Here is a 23,418-nt window from a genome sequence, read left to right on the forward strand (position 1 = left end):
ATCAGAGTAATTACATCATGGCACTGCAAGTATTAAGCTGGAATGTGAATGGACTGAACTCCCCGGAAAAAAGGCGGAGAGTCTTTCATTTATTGAAAAAAGAACAATTGGACTTGATTTGTTTGCAAGAAACACATGTGACAAGGCTACACAGGAAGATATTGAGTAACAAAAGATTGGGCCAAGAATTTATTTCATCAGATAAAGTCAAACAAAGAGGAGTAGTCCTTTATGTAAAGGAGAGCCTATCACCGAAATTTATATTTAAAGATGACCGAGGAAGATTTGTTGCAATTGAAATTCAATCACAAGGAGAGAAATTTTTGATAGTAGGCATTTACGCACCAAATGAGGGAAAATCGGAATTTTACAAGAAGTTACATGAGACTCTGATGGACTATATGGATTACAATATGATTTTGATGGGGGACATGAATGGAGTGGTGTCTACAAATATGGACAAGGCACTGAGACAGGTATGTTGGCTATTTGCAGTATGGTTGCGCTGCAGAGAGCTTGCTGGGGAGACCTTGCATTAAAAAGGGACTCAAAAATAGCTTAAACAAGGTTATAATTACAAAAACAAAAACTCCTTATACACTAAATACATCAACAACAAACCAGACCCAACCACCAACCCGTCCCCCAGGGTAATGGGAGAGCTAGGTGCTGCTCCTTATATACTACACCCAATTGCCAACACAGCTTAATCAATACAACTCAGCAGCACCTGCTATGTTTCACAGCTGTAAAGCTGGGTCTCGTTATCTTGCTCTGGCCCTTTCTCTGGCCCCTTAAAGACACACACATCGGGTGGAACAGTGATGAACCTTTACATTTAAAGAAACCATTCAACAAGGTAGTCACCAAGGATGGTAGACTACCAAAAACTTTTTTTGATATGACTGACAATATGGATTTAGTTGACATCTGGAGAATGAAGAACCCTTTGGGAAGAGAGGGAACTTTCTTCTCTGAGGCCAAAATGACATGGACAAGAATTGACCAAATTTGGGTAACTAGAGGGTTGGCTCCGAAGATTAGAAAAGTGGAAATTTGACCTAAAACTTACTCCGATCATAATGCTGTGAAGATGGAAATGAAACTAGCACCAACTGGTTCCTTTAGATGGAGGATGAATGACACTTTGTTTAGGAACGAAGAAGTGACTAAGAAGGCCCAAAAAACCTTGAGAGATTATTTTGAGATAAATATGAACACCACTACTGAAAAAAGAGTAATCTGGGACGCAAGTAAAGCGGTTATGAGAGGATTTCTGATACAACAGAATGCAATTAAGAAGAGAGTTCAAAATGAGAAAAAAGACAGGATTTTGGAGAAAATAAAGGAAGGAGAGAAGAAATTGAGAGTGAAACCAAAGTCGCAGGAGATCCTGAAAGAGATAAAGTTATATCAAGTACAATATATGAAAATGATGAACCAGGAAATAGAATGGAAAATTAAACAGATGAGACAAAAGACATTTGAATCAGCAAACAAATGTGGGAAACTGCTGGCTTGGCAAATGAAAAAAGACAAAAACTTAATACCATTACAAATTTGGAAGTGGAAGGAAAGAATATACAGAATCCAGTGGAGATCAGAAAGTGCTTCCAGAGGTACTTTAAACAATTATATACACAGGAGACGCAGAAAGAAATGGACATTGACCGATTTTTGAAAACAAATGGACTACAAAAAATCTCTCAAGAAAACAAACTAATGTTGAACTACAAAATAACGGAGCAGGAGGTAGAAGGGGCCATCCAGAACATGCGATTGGGCAAATCTCCAGGACTGGATGGTTTGACCTCAAGATATTATAGATCCCTGAAAGAATGGTTAGTACAGCCATTAAAAGAAGTTTGTAATGAAATATTGGCAGGGAAAAGGGCACCAGAGTCGTGGAAGGAAGCATACATCACACTTATACCGAAAACAGAGTCCGAGAAGACACAGCTTAAAAACTACCGCCCCATATCTTTGCTTAATGTGGATTATAAAATTTTTGCAGACATTTTGGCTAAAAGATTAAAAAAGGTACTAGTAGAAGAAATTCATAAAGACCAAGCGGGCTTTCTTCCGGGCAGACACTTGTCTGACAATACGAGGAACATAATTAATATTCTAGAAAAACTACAAGTGAATATAAATACTAAAGCAGTTTTGATATTTGTGGACGCGGAGAAAGCCTTTGACAATATTTCCTGGAGTTTTATGAAGAAGAATTTACAGGGGATGGGGGTTGGTCAAGGTTTTGGAAATGATATAGGTGCAATTTACTTAGAACAAAAGGCTAAATTAATTGTGAATAATGTAGTGACGGAAGAATTTAAGATAGAGAAAGGAACACGACAAGGTTGCCCAATCTCTCCATTGCTTTTTATATCAGTCTTGGAGGTTCTCTTAAACATGATTAGGAGGGACCAAATGGTTAAAGGTATACAAGTCGGAGCTAAACAGTACAAACTGAAAGCATTTGCCGATGATTTGGTATTGACATTACAGGTGCCAGAATCTAGTACCAAAAGAGTACTGAAACTGATTCAAGAATTTGGTCAGGTAGCGGGTTTTAAGCTGAACAAGATGAAAACTAAGGTTTTAGAGAAAAATCTAACAGTGACTGAAAGAGAGAGGTTTCAGAAGGAGACAGGATTAACATTGGTTAAGAAAGTGAAATACCTAGGGGTCAATATGACTGCCAGGAATGTGAATTTATTTAAGGATAACTATGAAAAATGCTGGATGGAAGTGAAAAAGGATTTAGAAATATGGTCAAATCTGAAGTTATCATTGCTAGGCCGAATTGCTCTGATAAAAATGAATGTACTGCCAAGGATGCTGTTTTTGTTTCAAACATTGCAAATTTTGGATAAAATGGATTGCTTCAAGAAGTGGCAGAGAGATATTTCTAGATTTGTCTGGCAGGGCAAGAAGCCTCGAATAAAATTTAAGATATTAACCGATGCTAAAGAAAGAGGTGGATTTGCCCTGCCACACTTTAAACTTTATTATGAATCAGCCGCATTTTGCTGGCTGAGAGAATGGCTGCTTCTTGAAAATACTGACGTTCTGGACCTACAAGGTTTTAACAACGTATTTGGGTGGCATGCATATTTGTGGTATGATAAGGTTAAAGCACATAAAGCGTTTAAAAACCATATTGTCAGAAAAGCACTGTTTAATGTCTGGATAAGATATAAAGATTTGTTAGAAAATAAAACCCCAAGGTGGTTGTCACCAATGGAAGCGAAGGCTCAGAAAAAGCTCAATATGGAGGCCAACTGGCCGAAATATTGGGAAATTTTGGAACAAGAGGGAGACAGATTAAAACTGCAGAGTTTTGAAAAACTAAAAAATAGAGTGCAAGACTGGCTCCATTATTATCAAATAATGGAGGCGTACAATTTGGATAAAAAAATTGGCTTCCAGGTGGGAAAATCAAAACTGGAAACAGAGCTGTTAGATCCCAAAACTAAGAACTTGTCAAGAATGTATAACTTGCTGTTGAAATGGAATACCCAGGATGAAACGGTGAAATCAACTATGATTAAATGGGCACAAGATGTAGGACATAATATTATGATGGCTGACTGGGAACAGTTATGGACCACAGGTATGAAGTTTACGGCATGTAATGCCTTAAGAGAGAATATAATGAAAATGATCTACAGGTGGTACATGACACCAGTCAAGCTGGCAAAACTATATCACTTGCCCGATAATAAATGTTGGAAATGTAAAGAGACTGAAGGTACATTTTTTCACCTTTGGTGGACGTGCCCAAGGATTAAGACATTCTGGGAGATGATTTATAATGAAATGGAAAAGGTATTTAAATATACCTTCCTGAAGAAACCAGAGTCCTTTCTCCTGGGCGTGGTTGGCCAATTGGTGCTAAAAAAGGATAGAACTTTCTTTATGTATGCCACAACAGCAGCAAGAATCCTCATCACGAAGTATTGGAAGACACAAGATCTACCCACCCGGGAAGAATGGCAGATGAAGGTGATGGACTATATGTAATTGGCGGAAATGACTGGCAGAATCCGAGACCAGGGAGAAGAGTCGGTGGAAGAAGTTTGGAAGAAATTTAAAGTTTATTTACAGAAACATTGTAAAATTAAGGAATGTTAGATGGATGTTGGAATGAAGTAATGTGGTTTTAGCAGAAATGCTATAAAGGATTAAGAAAAAACAGATTGTTAAATGGTGAAAGGCGGGAAGGTAAAGTTACATTATACTAAGATAAAATATAGGACAAAAACTGGAAAAGATGGAAAGGATTTGCTGAAATAGCTAACTGAACTAGAATACAAAAAAGGGAGGTGTGAGGAGGTCAAGGAAATAAGTAAATGAAAGATAAGTTATGGGAAGATTCATTGTATTTTTTTCTTTTTCTTTTTCTTTTCCGTATTGTGATGTGATGTTCTGTTTTTGCTTAATATGCTTTTTTTTTATTTTTCCTTTTTACTTTTTGTAACCTTTCAAATCTTAATAAATATTATATATATATATAAAAAAATTCCAGGGATAGGCAACAACTAGTCAGTGTGGAATGTAAAGATAGGCTGTTTGTGCTAGAAGCTTCTCTTGCAGGTCCAGATGCCACGGAGGCAGCTCAAGCGTAATGTGCCAATGTTCCAGTCCATGATGCATGTGCTCATCTCTGGCATAGACGTATGGCGCACGTGTCATGGGGTTACGTGAAGAAGATCCCAGAATGCACTGAGGGGTGCAAAATGAAATCCTGTGCTAAGTTTCTTGAGTGCAGAGCGTGTAAGCACGGAAAGGTGAAAACGTGCCCATACCCAAGGTCTGAAAGGATGACCACTAGGCCTTTTCAGTTAGTACATGCAGATTTGTGTGGCCCGATGTCAGTAACCAGTCTGGGCGGGGCCAAATTTGCATTGGTGCTGATAGATGATTTTTCGAGGAATGGCTGACTGTTCACTCTTAAACACAAGAGTGAGGCTGCGCTGCTAATCAAAAATTGGATTGCGGCAGTGGAACTGCAGTTTTCCACACGCATGCAAAACTTTCAGAGCGACCGTGGCGGAGAGTTCACCAGGTCTGCGCTGCAAAGTTTCTTCCGCCAGAAGGAAATTCAACACAGGTTGACAGCTCCATACAGTCCCCAGCAGAATGGCGTTGCAGAACGCTGGAACAGAACGCTGCAGGAGATGTCCGCAGCGTTGCTGTTTGATGCTGGGCTCCCACAGCGCTTTTGGGGGGAGTCTTGGCGGACGGCCAATTTTACCTTGAACAGGTCGTTTAATTCAGTGGTAAGGGGACACACCCTATTTTCTGCTGCACGGCAAGAAGCCCAAGGTGCATTTCTTCTGTGTTTTGGGCTGTGAGGCTTGGGTCCTCATACCAAAGGCCAAACGCAGAAAGGGTAGCCCTAGGTCCCAAAAGATGATTTTCTGTGGGTATGAGCCAGGGACCAAGGGGTGGAGATTTGCTTATCCATCAGGGAATCAGTCCAGAATTCTGCTCAGCAACAGTGCTGAATTCTGTGAGCAGAATGGGTGGACACGTACGCATGGGAACCCTGATATTCTTTCAGAGAGTCTGCTTGACTCTGCTGATGAAGAAGAGGAAGAGGTTGAACCTTCTGTTGAGGCACAGAGTCCAGACCCAGATCAGGTAGAGGGGAGAACTTCTCCTAAGGCTGTGAAGCTTGAACACAGCAGTGCTCCTTCTTCTCCCATAAGGTCAGCTGAGAAGTCCAGACGGTGCAGCAAGTCAGAGGGGGAGCTCTCTGATGCCAAGGACGTTCTGGCTGGCCCTAGTGGGTCAGAGGGGGTATCTGAAGTTGGGTTGCGCCGTTCAACTTGGGCAACGAAAGTGAAACCTCCAGACAGGTTTGCAGTCACTAGTGTGTGGGTTGGTATGGCACAGTGTGAACCTGAGAGTTTTGAGGATGTTCAGAAACTGCCTCAGGAAGAAGCCAGGAAATGGCATGAGGCGATGCAAAAGAAGATGAGCTCAATGGAGTCTCTAGGTGTGTTCTCCCTCACGAAGTTGCCAGCGGGCAAACAGGCCGTGAGTAGCCGCTGGGTTTACCGTCTTAAACCCACAGCAACTGGAGAACCACAGTACAAGGCTAGGCTAGTAGCCAGAGAGTTCACGCAGCGGAAGGGGCTGTATTATACTGAGGTATATGCTCCTACTTCCAGAAGTGAAACTCTGCGCATGTTCTTAGCCATTGCTGCACAAAGAGGTTTGCTGGTGCATCACTTTGATGTGGATGTAGCCTACTTGAACTCAGACCTCCAAGAGGATCTGTACATGCTTCCTCCTCCAGGGTCTGAGGGCAATGAGCAAGGTACTGTATGGAGACTTCACAAGTCACTTTACGGTTTGAAACAATCGGCCAGGAATTGGAACTTGTGCCTGAATGAAGCTTTAGAGAAGCTAGGTTTCAGGAAGAGTCTTGCTGACAGCTGCCTGTACCTTAAAGGGTCAAGAGAGTCACAGGAAATGGTCAAAATAAAAAAAATCCTTCCAGTAGCACCTTTAAGACCAACTGAGTTAGTTCTTGGTATGAGCTTTCGTGTGCAAGCACGCTTCTTCAGATACACTGAAACAGAAGTTGCCAGATCCTTCTATATAGTGAGAAGGTGGGGAGGGGTATTACTCAGAAGGGTGGTGGGAATGGGAGATTGGCAGATAGCTGAGATGAGCCTGCTGACGACTCTTAACGACTGTAATAGGTCTTACAGGAAAAGGCAAGGGGTGAGAAGGTGAGAAATGGCTTAGTCATGTATAATGGGATAAGAATCCAATGTCTTTGTTCAAACCAGGTCTCTCCATGGTTTTAAGTTTGGTAATGAGTTGCAATTCAGCAGCTTCTCTTTCCAGTCTATTTCTGAAATTCCTTTGTAGTAAAACAGCTACTTTGAGATCTTGTATAGAATGTCCTGGGAGATTGAAGTGTTCTCCTACTGGTTTCTCTGTTTTGTGATTCTTGATGTCAGATTTATGTCCATTTATTCTTTGGCGTAAGGTTTGGCCTGTTTGTCCAATATAGAGAGCTGAAGGACACTGTTGGCATTTGATGCCATACACAATGTTAGATGATGAGCAATTGAATAGTCCCGAGATGGTATGTGTGATGTTGTTGGGGCCAGTAATGGTGTTGTCCGGGTGTATGTGGCAGCAAAGTTGGCATCTGGGTTTATTGCAGGCTCTGGTGCCAGTGTCCGTGTTAAGTCTGGTTGTAGTATTATTGTGGGTTAGGAGTTGTTTAAGATTGGGTGGCTGTCTGTAGGCAATGAAAGGTCTTCCTCCCAGAGCTTGAGAAAGAGAACTGTCATTGTCCAGGAGAGGTTGTAGATCTCTGATGATGCGTTGTACTGTTTTAACTTGGGGGCTGTATGTGATGACTAGAGGTGTTCTGTTATTTTCTTTTTTGGGTCTGTCTTGCAGCAAGTTCTCTCTGGGTATAAGTCTGGCTCTGTTGATCTGTTGTCTAACTTCATCTGCTGGGTATTTTAGTTCTGAAAAGGTTTGCTGTAGATCTCTTAGGTGAGAGTCTCTGTCTGTAGAATTGGAACAGATGCGGCTGTAACGTAGTGCCTGGCTATATACAATGGACTGTTTGGTATGTTTGGGATGGTAGCTAGAGGCATGTAGATATGTTTGTCGGTCAGTTGGTTTACGGTATAAGGTGGTGTCTAAACCAACTGACGGTCAGTCCTGGAAGCAAAGTCTCGTTGCGCTGTTCTCTACTGAGGCTGAGTTCAGCACACTGTCAGATTTGTGCCGGGAACTGGAGTTCTATACATGCTTGGTGCAAGAGATCTGTGGGGATTGTAGCTTGCCCATCACTGTTTGGGAAGACAATCAACCCTGTCTGAAGCTAGCAGAATCTGGGCAGTTTAAGGCCAGAACCAAGCATCGACACATACTTTTCCAGAATGTATGTCAAAGTGTTCAGTCAGGTTTGATACGGCTGAAATATTGTGCCAGTCACGATAACTTGGCTGATGGTTTTACTAAACCATTGAGCTTCCAGCATCATGGGGAGTTCTGTGGTGGTTTGGAGTTGGGGTAAGTGGTGATACTTGCTTGCCCCCAGTAGTGCAGGACGAGAGGGGGTGTGAGGAGAACCTGAGCTTACAGGGTTAAACAGCTCAGAGTGTGCGTCCTGCCTACTGGGGGGCGGAGAGACTCTGCGTCACATCCGAGAGTCTCAGTCCTTTGTTCTATTCTGCTTTTGTTTTTGTCTGGGACAGACACGTTTGTACGATGTTCCGTACTCTGCTAGATAATGGATAGTTTCTGCTATAAAGTGCTTTTAGTTTTAGTAACTCTGCGTGAGAGCCTGATTTATGTACATCAACGCACAGAAGACAGAAGGCTTATTTTCTGACCACTGCTAGACTCTGCTTTTGCTCAGAGCTTTGGAATGCCTTTGAAGGCCTGGCGCAGCGAGGAAATCCCGCCGGACTGTTATCTCTCTGAGCAATAAATTACTTTCAGAGTATGATCATATTAGGCTAGTGCTCTGTGAACTACACTGGCTCTTGAACTGGTTCCAGGCCCAATTCAGAGTATTCCATTTGGCCTTTAAAGTGTTTCAAGGTTTGGGAAAAGGGTACCAGAAGAAGGCCCACTTATTTTTGCACTGCCTCTCCACTGACTAGAATCTTTAGCAGGGGAAACCCCTTCCCAGGGAACACCTGCTCTTTCATGTATGACAGGGCCTTTTCAGTAATGGCACCCTACCTTTTAGAATAATATTCCCAAAGAGGTTCACCTGGCCCCTGCTTTGATGTCCTTTCAGCAAACACTTTTAAAATTTCCCATGGTTCTTTAATTCATGGTTAGGGTGCTTGTTGCCCTCCAAAAACTGCTGTAGTACACAGGAACATAGGAAGCTACCTTATATTGAGGCAGACCATTGACCCATCAAGCTCAGGACTGACTACATGGACTGGCAGCAGCTTTCAGGCAGAGATCATTCCCAGCCCTATCTGCACACACTGGTGACTGAGCCTGGAACCTTCTCCATGCAAAATGGCTGCTCTGCTTTTGCATTACTCCCCTTAACAAATTGCAACTCCCACCCCCCTGCCCCACCCCGATCACTGGAGAAGTTGCCCACATTTGCTATAATCTAATCTAATACATCTCTGTCACTAGGTTTATGTTGCTCTCTTTAGATCTGCTGCTATTAAGGTACTGTTTAGATGCTTTAAATTATCTTGAGGTGCATTTCTGATTATTATTTTAAATAAGCCACTTTGGGGAAGAAATCCCCACAATTAATGAATTAATGAATGAAGCCCAGCACTCGCTTCCACAGATGTTTAGTATCTGTCTGCCCTGAATGAAGCAGGAGCCTACAATGCTGGGCACTTCTGGCTGCTCTAGTAGAAACCTTAGTGGTGCAGCTGCAGCAGCAGGGATTGCTGACACTGCACCCTTCTGGTGTTGCTGAAGTGGAACTCTCATGAGCCCGTCAGCAAGGCCAATTCTTAACAATTATGGGAATTTTGGTCTATCAACATTTGGAGAGCACTATGCTGCCTACCCTTGAGCTACACACAGGCAGGAAAGTTACAGAAACATGACTCAATTTGCTTCTCCAGATAGCGGAGACCAACAAGTTACATCAGCCAAGGCTCTCTCCCTCCAAGCCCTCGAAATGCACTCGTGTTTCATGATTGTCAGCTGCAGCAGACCCTGGTCAGGGGGCAGGAAGCTCATCTGGGCACAGATATCCTTGTAATTCTGGTTTCGGCGCTTGAAGTCTTCCACGTGGGCAGCAAGGTGGGAATTGACAATGCAGAAGCTGGTATTGTTGAAGACAAACCTCACAGCCACACACCCCTTGTTACCCTGCAGGGGCGGAGCAAAGATGGCTGTTAGCGAGCAAGCAGGAAAGAGGGGGAAACTGGTTGGCAGAGATTATAAAAACATATAGACAGATAGAAAGATAGACGTAGGGAATTCCGCTGTCAGGGTCTACTCACCATCTTCCCCATGATGCCTGTGCCCACTGTCTCCCTCATCACTTCCTTGATGCGGCTGAGCTGGTCCTTCTTGACAAAGATGAGCAACATCATTCCGACTAGACGCACCAGCTGCACCTAGAAGATGCAAGGTACTGGGATGTCTACCAGTTTTGTTCATTGCTTGCTGTCATGGGCTGGCTGGATGCAGATAGGAGTGGTAGGTGGCACCAAGTGGGGATCCCCCAAGGGAAGAAGGCTCAGAGCCAGGGAACTGGTGGGGGGACGATGACGCTGAGTTGTCAGAGGGAGAAGAGGGAGCAGACTGTGAGCAAGAGGAGGTGTTGGAAACTGAAGAGGCAAGAGGGCAGGAAGATTCTGTGGCAAACAGCAGTCCAGAATCAGAGGCAGAAGTGGAGGCTGGAGGCGGGGGTCAAGAGGCAGAGATCAGGCAGGCTGCTGAAGAAGCCAGGGGGTCTCCCCATCCTGCTGCGATCAGCTCCCCTCCCTGCTGGTCTCCCAGAACACAGAGAAATTAAGAGGATGGAGCAAAGACAGTCAAGGTGTCAGAGTCTCAGGTTGCTTGGGAAGGCCCAGGGGGAGGTGGAGACTTAAGAGAGTGGTGGGAGGGTAGCAACCTTCAGCCTTCACAACTACCTCACTGGGGCAAGAGCTGTTGGGAAAGGTTTCTGTGATCACTAAGCCTGCACGGTTTTGATTTCTTTGAATAAAGAATTTTGGCTTCTTTTGAATAAAACACCACTGACACCAGGTGTTTTTTATTGCTGACCTGTTCCTCCTCCTCCTCCTCCTCCTCCTCACTCCAGCTCCTGACAGCTGTCTGGCTGCTGAAGAAATGGGTGGGGTTGGACTTACTTTCTTGTACTTGGATTTGGAATGCAAAGCCTTTTCCACAGCTGTCAGCCACTCTTGCTCCTTTGTCGAGTCCAAGTAGAAGAAAGCCTCTGTGCTCAGGTCCAGCTCCTGGAACCTAATGCCAAAGTGCCATCAGACACAATACACATCCCTAGCACTGAGGCCATCCTTCCCCCAGAGCCTCCTAGGCCTCTGGCTATCTTTGATGCTGCTGTAATCCACTGCCCACAGGGTGAAAGGATGGCACTGCCACATTCATTATGGCAGAACGTTGCTTCCTGGCTAAAAGATACAAATCCTCAGGATTCTCCTATTTTGTTCCAAGTTGAAAGCGAAAGTCTTCACACAACAGGACCTCAGTTTACAAAGTAGCTGTGTGGAAACAAAGACTCTGAGAGAGGGCTCTCTGAAAAGCTATTATGTCTGCTCACCCAATGCAGTAGATATCTGGGGGTTCAGGGTCACAGTTCAGCCAAGGTTCCAATCCACTGTCTGGAGACTGCCCATTCACATTCCATGTCCCCACGAAAATCCTGCAAGGAAGAGAAGGATGTGGAACTGCAGGAATAGGACTCCAATCTGAACAGATGTGCTGGTTAAATATGCAAAGACAACAGGAGTGTGTGGCAGGTAGGATTACAAGGGCAGGCAAGATCAGGACCAAGAACAAACAAGTAATACCAGCCACTTCTTCCTCAACTTAGCTATTCTGGGCCCCAAATGAGCTTTGCTAATGAAAGAAAAAAAGCTTTTTCCTTGTATTTTTTTAAGATGTGTCAGCCAGCCTGATATTTAAGCACTATCCCAGTAGCCACAGGCAACCAGAAATTCTTTGAAGGCAAGTGAGTTGGTTGATCTCTCCATTCTTCCTTCACCTGGCAACCTGGTTTCCAGGCTGGCTTTCAGGGAGCAGAAAACCACCTCTCAGATCTGCTGTGCCAAGCTTGTTTGCTAGAAGATTACCCTGTAACACCCTTGTCCGCTTTGCAAACCTCCTAAATGGCTAGCATTCTGTGTTTCCATGCTGGCCATGAAGGAATGGGCATTTCCCACTCTGAAAACAGCACAGAAATACAGCCTGTCTAGTAAAGGGGTAAAAAGAGCAAGCTAAACAGCCTCTGTAAAACAGTAAGATCTGAAGCTGCTAACCACATACTGATAAACATATCATAAAAGCAGACATTAAAAACAAATGGCCACTGGGTACTACTAACGGTACGAGGAAATAACCAAAGCAAAAACTTTGTCTGAAGTAGTAAGCTTAGCATTATAAGGATGACCCACACCAAGTTTTTTTTTGGGGGGGGGGGTCACACCTCCCTGTCCTCCAGCACAGCTTTTAGGAGGAGTTCCAAAGGTTTTGCTTCAGTTTTGGATTAACTGCATCTTGTCACAATGTCTGAAGCTGCACAAACTGCTTAATTTGAACCATGGCTCATTGAAACAAGCCAACTTCCAATCATGGGTTTACAAAGCTGGTAAAATTAACCACCATAGGATCTGGACACACCAAACTGTGGTTAATTTAAAATACAAGTGGAAGCTTCCAAATAGGCTTGGGGTGGGGGAGAAGTGTGCAAACCTGGAGGAGAGGCTGCTGTCCTGCTCATAATATGAAGCCACGGTTCAGTATGTGGCACCAAGGAAAATTGCCCACCACAACTAATACTTTAAATTACCCACCCATGTGGCCTGAGTGAACAGGACAGACTTTGCCTGGCACCCAACAATAAAGCTGTCATGTAGATGTCGCTTTCTCCAACCCCAACTATGATACAGGTTCCACTGGTGTTTGCATGGTGTTTGCACTTTTGCATGATCTGACCTGAAATTCTAGGTGTTGACATATTCCTTCTCTCTCTTGGCGAGGACGTGCTTGATGAGTCCCTCTCTCTGTCCGGACTGCGTATGTGTGGAAGGCACAAAGAGCTTGTGCATAGTGTGGGTCACTTGGGGTTGCTTCTTGCTCATGCTCTCCTTGTCATGGATACGCCTAAGGGAGATGAGAACAGAACTCAAGTAGTCCTTAAAACCAAGGAGGCGGGAGGGCACAGTACACCTCTAAGGCAACTTACAGCCTGCTTGGTGGCAGCGGTGGGGGTGGAGGCTCCCAGCGGGCACTCATTTGCTGATTCTGCAGGTTTCTTTCCTTCTCCATGAAGTTATCCTCGAATCCCAGAATTCCTGAGAGAAGAAAAGACTTCTGAGGTTAGAGAGGCTTCAGAACCGTTTGGGGAAGTTTCGGGAAAGGAACTTAGAAAATACTTAACTGCAGGAAAATGTTCCTGCCTCCCCACAGCACCACATTTGTTGGACAATTGCCTCTCAGCTTATGCACGTTTAGGAAGGATTGTGGAGGCAACAGGTCCTCCCCTCAAGGCCTTTTCCTCTAAAGGAGGTAGACTGGTCTTCTCCAATCCTCTGGCCACTGCTGAGTTTTCCAAACTTGCTGGCATATTGCGTGTAGCACCTTAACAGCATCATCTTTAACAAAATTTAATAGTTCAGCTGGAATATCATCACTTCCACTGGCCTTGTTATTAGCAGTGCTTTCTAAGGCCCATTTGACTTTGCTCTCCAGGATGTCAGGCTCAAGGTCAGCAACCACACTACCTGGGGTGTATGAGACATCCATATCTTTCTGGTATAATTCCTCTGTGTATTCTTGCCACCTCTTCTTCACATCTTCTGCTTCTGTTGGGTTCTTTCCACCTTTGTCCTTTATTATGGTAACCTTTAGTTCCTCATTCTTTCAGCTTTAACCCTTTTCCCGCCTCTATTAATACCGTATTTTTCGTTCTATAGGGTGCACCGGCCCATAGGACGCACCTCGTTTTTTTTGGGGGGGAAATGAATAAAAAAAATTATTCCCCCCCCCTGCCGCGGCTGCCGCCCCAAGCCTCGCTTGCTTCGGGCTGCAGGCTACCGCCCGAAGCCTCGCGCGCTCGGCGGGACCTCCCACCGGGCGCGCGAGGCTTGCAGACACTCGCCTAAAGCACGGGGAGCCCTCCGGAGGGCTCCCTGTGCTTCGGGCGACAGGCTGCCGCCCCAAGCCTCGCGCACTCGGCGGGACCTCCTGCCGGGTGCGCAAGGCTTGCAGACACTCCCCCGAAGCACGGGGAGCCCTCCGGAGGGCTCCCCGTGCTTCGGGCGACAGGCTGCTGCCCCAAGCCTCGCGCGCTCGGCGGGACCTCCTGCCGGGCGCGCGAGGCTTGCGGACACTCGCCCGAAGCACGGGGAGCCCTCCGGAGGGCTCCCCGTGCTTCGGGCGACAAGCTGCCGCCCGAAGCCTCGCGTGCTCGGCGGGACCTCCTGCCGGGCGCGCAAGGCTTGCAGACACTCGCCCGAAGCACGGGGAGCCCTCCGGAGGGCTCCCCGTGCTTCGGGCGACAGGCTGCTGCCCCAAGCCTCGCGCGCTCGGCGGGACCTCCTGCCGGGCGCGCAAGGCTTGCAGACACTCGCCCGAAGCACGGGGAGCCCTCCGGAGGGCTCCCCGTGCTTCGGGCGACAGGCTGCTGCCCCAAGCCTCGCGCGCTCGGCGGGACCTCCTGCAGGGCGCGCAAGGCTTGCGGACACTCGCCCGAAGCACGGGGAGCCCTCCGGAGGGCTCCCCGTGCTTCGGGCGACAGGTGCTGCCCCAAGCCTCGCGCGCTCGGCGGGACCTCCTGCCGGGCGCGCAAGGCTTGCGGACACTCGCCGGGGCTGCAGGCTGCTGCCTGCAAGCCTTGTGAGCCCGCGGGAACTCCCACCGGGCTTGCAAGGCTTGCGGATAGCTTCCTGAAGCCTGGAGAGCGAGAGGGGTCGGTGCGCACCGATGCCTCTCGCTCTCCAGGCTTCTGCGAAAGCCTGCATTCGCTCCATAGGACGCACACACATTTCCCCTTCATTTTTGGAGGGGAAAAAGTGCGTCCTATGGAGCGAAAAATACGATAATTCTCTGTACGTCAGCCAATTTCCTCTCTTATTAAGAGGTTTTAATGCTAATTCTTCAACCGGTGAAAGCCACCATGGAGTTTTGGGTTCTAAAAAATCTTTATGTTTATTCCACACTTTTATAAGTGTTTTTCTTATTATATGATTATGAAAACCTTTGTGTGTGTTTTTTTATCTTTCCCATACCATAAATATGAATGCCAACCAAATCTATTATCATGTCCTTCAAAATCTATTATTTCATCTCTCTCTAATTTAATCCAGTCCCGAATCCACATGATGCAAGCTGCTTCATAATGCAATTTTAGGTCTGGAAGGGAGAAGCCTCCTCTATCTTTAGTATCTATAAGTATTTTGTTTTTTATTCTAGGCTTTTTCCCATTCCAGACAAACTTAGAAATATCTTTCTGCCAGTTGCCCTGCCCTCGCATGAAGTCTTGGGTTTGCAATTTTGGGAGAGGGAAGACTGTCTGTGGCGCTGGGGAGCAGGCAGGCTGGCGAGGCCCCCTAGATCTAGAGGCCCTAGGCTTCAGCCTACTTAGCCTATACATAAATCCGGCCCTGCCTGTGTCACAGTGATCACAGGCCCATTGATCACGTGCAAGGCATTCTGCGTGTTGGGAAGGAGCCTCCTGTTCTGGGCCAGGTGGAAGAGTGACTCCGCCAGATGGTTGAAAGGGGAGGAATGCCCATCCTCATCTGCTGCAGCAGAAGACTGGGTGGTGGGGTCAAAGCTGATCCCGTGGAGCACGTGAGGAGTCAAGGCTTCCCACATGAAGGCCTCGCTTCCCCTAGAAGTCCCTGCCTCCTGGTCTGTGTTCGCTTTCTTCTTCAGGTACAGCGCCAGCATGTTCTGGATGGTGCACCTGCTTTAGGGGGAGAGCTTGTAGAACTGGTCCACACTAGAAGACTAGCCATGAGACGGGTGAGACTCCTGCAAGGCGTCCCCAAAGTCAGGGGAACATAAGCGCATTTGAAGAGCTTTGCTGGGTCAGGCCAAGGCCCATTCAGTCTGACATCCTGTTGGCATAGTGGTTCCTTCCAGATGCCCGTTTTTGTCGATTCATGATTGTTTCTATTCATGATAGTAGGAGGGCAGTTATATGCAAGACTGTATTCAGTACTGTTCGTGCCTGCAAAGCTTTCGGGACAGACATACTCCGACCCTTCCAACCAGTGCCCCCTAACTTCCAGCTGAAACCAGGTACCTTGTTCATACCACAAATGTTCTTCACTGGTGAACCATGGCGTCTCAAATTCCAGGGGAGCCCTGTACGATGCCAAAATTCAGTGCCCCCACACCTCTCAACGTCCATTCAACATCATAGTTGTGGTGTCCCCTGTGGGGCCCGCAAGGCTTCACACCAGTGTGACCAAACCAGTTGCACTCCCCTAAATCCACGTAAATGTTATGGGGGGGGGGGGAGTTGTCCCACTTAAGTTGCACTTTATAGCTCAAGAGGGCCCCTTTGGCTGATAATAATATAGTAGCACTGGACGCATCACAGAACAAAAAAGTCTGCAACAAGTCACTGACTGAAGTAATAGTGCCGTAGTGGGCTGTAGTCCAGGCACAGGCAAACTTGGCACCCGGCTGTTTTGGGACTACAATTCCCATCATCCCTGACCACTGGTCCTGTTAGCTAGGGATGATGGGAGTTGTAGGCCAAAAACATCTGGAGGGCTGAGTTTGCCTATGCCTGCTGTAGTCTATCATGCCGAAATCCTTCAGGAATTGTGTGCCCAGCTCCATCTGAGTCATCATCCAGGCACGCTGTAGAGCTGCATGGATGAGAGATGGGCATATTCGGCCAGTCAGGGGTGAAGAGCTTGCAAGATCCCCTGTACTGAGCAGAAAAGCAAACTATTTGGCCTCCGAGATCTCTCCCAACTCTCAGCAGCCCTCACTGTGAGCCATACTAGAGGAATTTTGTCCTGCTTTTGCTGAGCTACAACACAGGAGCTCACCCCAGGTGGCCATGATGTGGTAACCCTGGTGAAGCATTGCAGAGCAACTGAGAAAGCAGAATGATGTTTGCGTGGACAGTCCATTAGAAAGCTGCACTATTATTGCATCGATAGCACATTGCAGAATACGGCCCCCCTCCACGCAAAAACATCCGTCTGGAGGGACAGTAGCTTTCATTTCGGAGGTTGTGGTTTTACATCTTCCTATTTATTTATTTATTCAAAATTATTTATTTATTTCATAAAATTTATACACTACCAGATGGTAAGAAACATCAAAGCTGTTTACAGAAAGATAAAACCATAAAATCAGGAAAAACCTACAGTACATTAAACACTGAAGAAGTGAATACCAGAATAGATCAGAACTCACTCCCAAGGTACGGGGAAGAGACATGGCTAAGATGGCAGGACAGCTTACTCTATGATGTTAACCCCTTCATGCACTAATTAGACTGAAGCATGTTGGTTATATGAGACTGGTTATCCCACACAACATGCTCTCACGCAACCCATGCCCTCCAACTGAAACCACATTTCCTGGACAATATCAACATTGTGTTTTGTGCCCGTGAACTGCACAGTGAATATTTTTATTAGAAAAGAAAACAGCCCGGTGTTTCAGCTTCTCAAAGTTGTTTTATTCAGTGTGATGCTAACAGCTTGTCACACCCAAATCCTCCAAAGGAATCTGCCAAAGTGCTTTTCCAGGCAAAAGAGAGCAGAGGGAGAGAAACCAAGAACCTCAAATTCACTAGATAGGGATGGGGAATTCTGTGGCCCTCTAGATGTTGTTGGATTCCAGCACCCCTGACCGTCGGCCATGCTGGCTGAGGCAAAAGGCCATTGGATCTGGCAATATCTGGGAGCCCAAAAGATTCCCTGCCCCCGCGCTACACAAACAACCAGGCACTCAGCTGTGAGGCATGCCTCTTACTGGAGGGAGGGTCACGTCAGAGGCAGCTGTGGCATGAGGGTGCTGGATCATGCCTTTGTGGGCACATCTGAGGATTAATGAGGACCCCCTAGGAAGCGTGCTTGGAGATCTTCCTTACCATGTGGCTCTCTGGCAAAAACACAACAGTACTAACAGCCATATGGAACCACATCTCAAAGCTGGATCAGACTTCCCAGATCCTGTAGCCTACATCAGGAGGAAGTCTGGGGCAGATGGGCCTAGAGTGGGAGTCAGAGCTGCTCTTAGGGCTGCATGTCTGAAGCATAGGCAGAAATCAATCAATCAATAGACATAGCATCAAAGGATGAACACAGACAAAAATACATTACAAATATAGTTACCATAAAATCTTATGACCTATTAAAATAATCTCAGTACTTAAAACTTGGCAGAGGTAATAAAATACTAATAATAAAACATAATGATAATAATGATAAGATCCTAGGCGAGGAATCCGGGTGACGACACTGATGTCATTCAGATAGCAGCTCTTAGTCTCATTGCTCTCTCGATAAATTTGGCAACCTTCTCTGTTGTCGAGCTGTTCTGGTCGGCTAGGAGTGAGAACAATTTGGCTTCACAAGAGCAGCCCGGTATGGCAGATAGGAGCGGCGTGATGGTATCGTCCCTGAGATCTTTATATAGGGAACAAGACAGGAGAACGTGTGACACAGTCTCTACGTAGCCAGCTCCACAGGGGCAGAGCCGGTTCTCGAATGAAATTTTTTGATATTTACCTTCAAGAACAGCTGAGGGTAACATATTTAGTCTGGCCAGTGTAAAGGCCCGTCTGAGTTTTGGAATGGTTAAGGTAGACAAATAAGGTGCCCGAAAATCAAAGTGGGAGGGGGGCAGATAAGCGTACCAAGCACTAAATTTCTTAATATAGGCCAGATTATTCTGCTGCTCAATATCCTTCATGCGCTGGTTGATAATGGTTTTTGCCTTGGGGAGACCCATTTTCAGGAGATGCTGTGCTTGGAGGCCACACGTAAGTAGTTTTTGATGCACTACTTTGGACCACCGACTTCTATGAGCATCTCGTGCTACTAGAGGTAGTAGTCCGGATGGGTTTAAATTTAAGCGAAGCCAATAGTTGAATGTTCTTAACCAGGTTCGGGTTTCGACGGAGAGGAGGCCAGTCTCCAGCCGCAGGGCTGCATTTGGCGCGCATGGTGGAACGGCTAGAATCTGTCTTAAGAATTTAGACTGGACTGTTTCAAGTGTGCGGCAATGCTTTCCCGTCCAGATTTGGGCCCCGTAGAGTAATTGCGCCAAGGGTTTTGCTTGAAAGACCTCCAGAGCTGCTGGAATATGTCTGCCCCCCTTCGTAAAATAAAAGCGAGACAGTATTTTGGCGCTTTGAGATGCTTTTTCCCTAGCATATTTATGATGGGCCTCCCAGGTCCCTGTTGACTGGAAAACTACTCCGAGGTATTTGAAAATTTTGACCTGTTCTATTGGCTGATTGTCCATCTCCCATCTGTGATGTCTGTGTCTCCTAGCGAAGACCATGACTTTGGTTTTTTGGTGATTAACCACCAGTTGATCTCTCCTGCAGTAGGCTGAGAATTCTCTTAGTAGCCTTTTGAGGCCTACTTTAGTTCGTGATAAGAGAACCGCGTCGTCCGCATAGAGAAGCGCTGAAATTGATTTTTCGGCCAGTTTGGGGGCATGAAGCTCCGGGGATGTTAGGTATTTGACCATGTCATTTATATATAAGTTGAATAAGGCCGGGGCTAAAATACAGCCCTGCTTGACTCCTTTGGTGGCTGGTACAGGGCCAATTAGTTGCCCATTTACTGAGGTTCTTACATATAACTTGGAGTCTTTATATAGGCTTTTTATCAAGAATAGTAATCTTTTGTCAATGTTGGTAGCATTGAGTTTAGCCCAAAGTTTGACTCGTGAGATCGAGTCAAAGGCCGCCTTCAGGTCAATAAATGCTGCGTATAGAATCCCACGTGTTTTATTGACGTATTTGTCAATGAGGTGTGCTAATACGAAGCAATGGTCTATTGTTGTTCTGCCCTGTCTGAAGCCGGCTTGCTCCTCTGCCAGAACTGCCTCAGTTTCCATCCAGTCAATTAGTTTGATGTGGAGGTGTTTGGCATACAATTTGCTGGGGATAGTAAGGAGGCTAATGGGTCTATAGCTCGCTGGATCTGCCATAGGACCCTTTTTGTAGATTGGGATGATTACTGCCTCTGTCCAGCAACCAGGGATTATGCCTGTTGAATCAATGTATGTAAATATTGATGCCATTATAGGCACCCACCAACTGATATTGTTCTTCATGAGCTCTGCTGGAATGTGGTCTATGCCCGGGGCTTTGTTGTTTTTCAGTTGGGCAATTAGTTTCCCCACCTCCTCTATGGAGACAGGAGGCCAATATGGTAAGTTCTCGGAGTAGGCACTTGGATCATTGTGCTGAGCTTTGTCGTCATAGAAGAGGGTTTGAAAATATTTCATCCACTCCTGGGGTTCTACAGTACATGTGGGGCCAATCCGCTCCTGGCCCAGGAGGCCCATAATGGTACGCCAGAAGGAGGTTGAGTCTTTCTCATTCGAGGCCTTCACTAAGTTACACCAGGCCAGTCTCTCAGCTTTTTGTTTTTTTACCTTTAATAGCTGTTTGTAGTTTAGTCTTAAATAGATATAAGCCATAAATAGCGAGGGTGCTCCGGTGTTTCTGTAATTCCGATAGGTTGATCTCAGGCGTTTCCTTGCTTGTCTACACTCCAAATCAAACCATCTCTCTTGATCCATTGCCCGCTTTGTAGCAGAATTAAGTATCTCAGTTGTTAGGAAGGTCTTTAGTCTTACTAATAACTCGTTAAACGAGTCCATGGCCTTTCCCCCGGTATTAGCTGATACAATGGCTGAGTAGATGGTCTTCACGTCTTCCGAATGGAGGAGATGAGTTAGCTCTGTATTGAGCATGGGGGTCCATTTAATTCTTCTGGGGGCCGGTGATCCCAGATTAACGATGGGGGTGTAGTAAAGGTTAGCCGTGGGTTTGTTAAATGATGGGCCATTGAGCGCTAAAATTAGTGGAAGGTGGTCGCTTTCGGTGTTATGTCCCACTTGAAACTTCGACACAGAGTTATAGGCGAATCTTGATATCAGAATATAGTCTATCACACTTCCTCCCATCTTTGAAAAATGGGTATACTCCCCTGGGCGATCCTCTTCCTTACTACCGTTTAATATCATCAGCTCCCTTCTTTTTGCGACCTGGGCTAGACATAGCCCCGAGAAGTTGCATTTCTTGTCTTTAGAAACTCGTGAAACGCCTGCTTCGGTTGTACTTTCAGGGTCCTGAATCTGATTATATTGGCTGTAAAGATTGTTATCATCAATTCCCATACCGGCGTTGAACCCCCCCCCCCCCCCCCCGATTATAATCAGTGTAGAAGGGTGGGAAGATTCTATGGACTCTAGGAATGCCTCTAACTCTGCCCAGTTAGCTTTCACTATAGATTTTTTTTGGCAGGGGGGCAGATAGACATTGACCACTACCAGTGCATCTCTCTTAGATTTGAGTAGGACTGCCGTGGCTAGTGAATTGCAGTTTGGGAGGGCTTTTAAGGAATGTTCAAGCTCTGTGGAGATAAGACTGGCTAAACCTCCACTAGCCCTACCTCCCCTCACAGATGGAGTAGCAAATAGGGAGTGACAAGAATACCCATTGAACAAAATGGGGTCGCTGTGCCAGGTCTCCTGCAGGAGGATGATATCGAATCGCTTAAGAAACATTGCAAGTTGTTGATTGTTTTTCTTAGCGTGCCATCCTGCAATGTTCCAGGACAGCAGCTTTAATTCTCTGTCCCTCCATGGTGTAGATTTGTTGGGTCCACGGTGTCCAGTGACCCCATTACATCTAAAAAAACACTCCCATTAAGTTTGTCAATAGGCATCTGCTGCATAAGCGAATGATTATCCATAGCTCTTGGGGACTTAAGGGAGTGGTTTGGACTTGGGGGAGTAGCTATTTCATTTGGGGAGAGTTTTAGATAGTTGAACCAAGTACTCGGAGATGTGACAGTCTGTTTTAGTTTTGCCTTACCATACACCAGCGGGGGCTGCGATTGGTCTTCCGAATCTACACGTTTAAAGGCGCCACCCACCGTCCTCTTGTCCACTAGGCACTTGGGGGATATAGGCCGTGTGTGTGAGCCTTCCGTAGTCTCAACATGGGCCTCCTTTTTGGTCAATCTGCTTCTCAGGGTGTCCAGTCTAACCAAGATTTCCTTTTGGGCTGGCATCTGCAGTGACCAGAACCGATTTATTAGGGCATGTTCTTCTATGGAGAAAGAGTCCTCTCTGTCGTTCAAATGAAGTTGAGTCTCAATAGGGGCTATGTTTTCCTGCTGGTGCACTGGGCTCTGGTTTTGCTGGTTTTGTTGCATGTGCACTCCATCGTTTTGTTCCTCTGTTCTTGGTCTCCCTTCCCCCTTGGCCGCCAGTAGGGAGGTTAGCGGGGCTCTGTTTTCAAAGATTCTTAATAAATCTATTCCTTTCTTTAAAAATAGATTTCTTGTTCTAAAGATGAAGTTGACCAGATTATGATCTGTGAAAGTGATCAGGGCTCGGACTGAATGTCCATCTTGATATAGGTAGTCTATACTATCTATGTTGGTTGCTTTAACTGCCCCAGGTAGAATGTTGTTTATAATAGTCAGCAGGTGCCTCACGCGGTCTGTCCCTGTGCGAGGACCCAGTGGTTTTGGATAGTTCGCGAATACCATCTTTTCCGGGCTTAGGACCAGGATCCATTCTTTCTTTCTACTGGGGGCTTGGAGTTCCCGCGGGTTCCCGTCTATATTGGAGATCCCCGACTTACTTCTGTTTGCAGTTGCTACAGGGGTCCTAGGTGGATTCAAGACAGGAGCATCCAGCTGTAGTTTGGTTGCTTTTGTCAGGCTGGGCGAACACAGGGGGAGAACAGCCGTGGGGGGGCTTATCTCTTTGAATGTACTTGGGGAATTATTTTCACATATGGGGAGGGGTTTGGTCTTTGGCGAGTCTCCCTTGTCGATCTCTTTGGTGCCTTGAGCTTTGATTTTTTTTGTGGATATAGGAGGTGATGATAATAAGTTGAAGAGTTTCTGCCACTGTTTTTTACTAATGTGTTGGGTTTTTCTAGACGGCTTAAAATTTTTGATGATTTTTAGATTTATTCGTCTTGGGTTCCGGTTTTCTTTTACATGAGTTCTTTTTGGGTGGTATGTGGATTCTAGCATCTGAGTCCAGGAACTGATCTGTGGCTCTTTTTGCTTGTTTGAAATTCTCCACAAGCGTCAGGAGTAGGCCATTTGTTACTGCTAAAAAGTTTTTTATATTGTAGAGGTCTGTGCGTATCTGATCTATTTGATCGTGTAACTGGTCACCCCTCTCTTCTATACTGTTCGCATTCGCTGTGGGCTGAGGGTCTTGCTGGTTTTCCCTGAGATTCTGAGTTGATTTTTGGTGCTCGAGGTCATTGGGGTTGGGGGAATTGGTCATCAAGGCATTCTCAGCTAGGACCAGTTCCTGCGCCCAGCTCATGGAATAATTTGGTCTTTCATGCTCAGTTTGTAAGTCTTTGCGTTGTATTGACCAATCCAGCACAGTAGGGGCAATTTCTTTTGGAGTGCTCTCGTGCTGTGGATTCCCACTCCCTTCTCTATGGGGGAAGTAATTGGTGATTTTACTTTGCTTCCTTCGGGACTCCCA

The 23,418-nt window shown here is 46.0% G+C and overlaps 1 protein-coding gene across 1 annotated transcript in view; it reads right to left on the minus strand.

The window, feature by feature from the left end:
* LOC308467688 (inositol polyphosphate 5-phosphatase OCRL-like) overlaps positions 1-20,232 on the minus strand; it is a gene marked incomplete at both ends in the record, with an annotated part of 85,237 nt that extends 65,005 nt beyond the window's left edge. Inside the window, 8 exon segments of the mRNA XM_080989405.1 lie at positions 9,665-9,852; positions 9,987-10,103; positions 10,842-10,901; positions 11,273-11,296; positions 11,300-11,302; positions 11,306-11,374; positions 15,340-15,508; positions 19,979-20,232. Coding sequence (XP_080845531.1) covers positions 9,665-9,852; positions 9,987-10,103; positions 10,842-10,901; positions 11,273-11,296; positions 11,300-11,302; positions 11,306-11,374; positions 15,340-15,508; positions 19,979-20,232 — 884 coding nt within the window.
* Between the last annotated feature and the right edge of the window lie 3,186 nt (positions 20,233-23,418).

The sequence above is a fragment of the Podarcis pityusensis genome, assembly GCF_964106645.2.
Source record: "Podarcis pityusensis genome assembly, chromosome: W".
NCBI lineage: Eukaryota > Metazoa > Chordata > Lepidosauria > Squamata > Lacertidae > Podarcis > Podarcis pityusensis.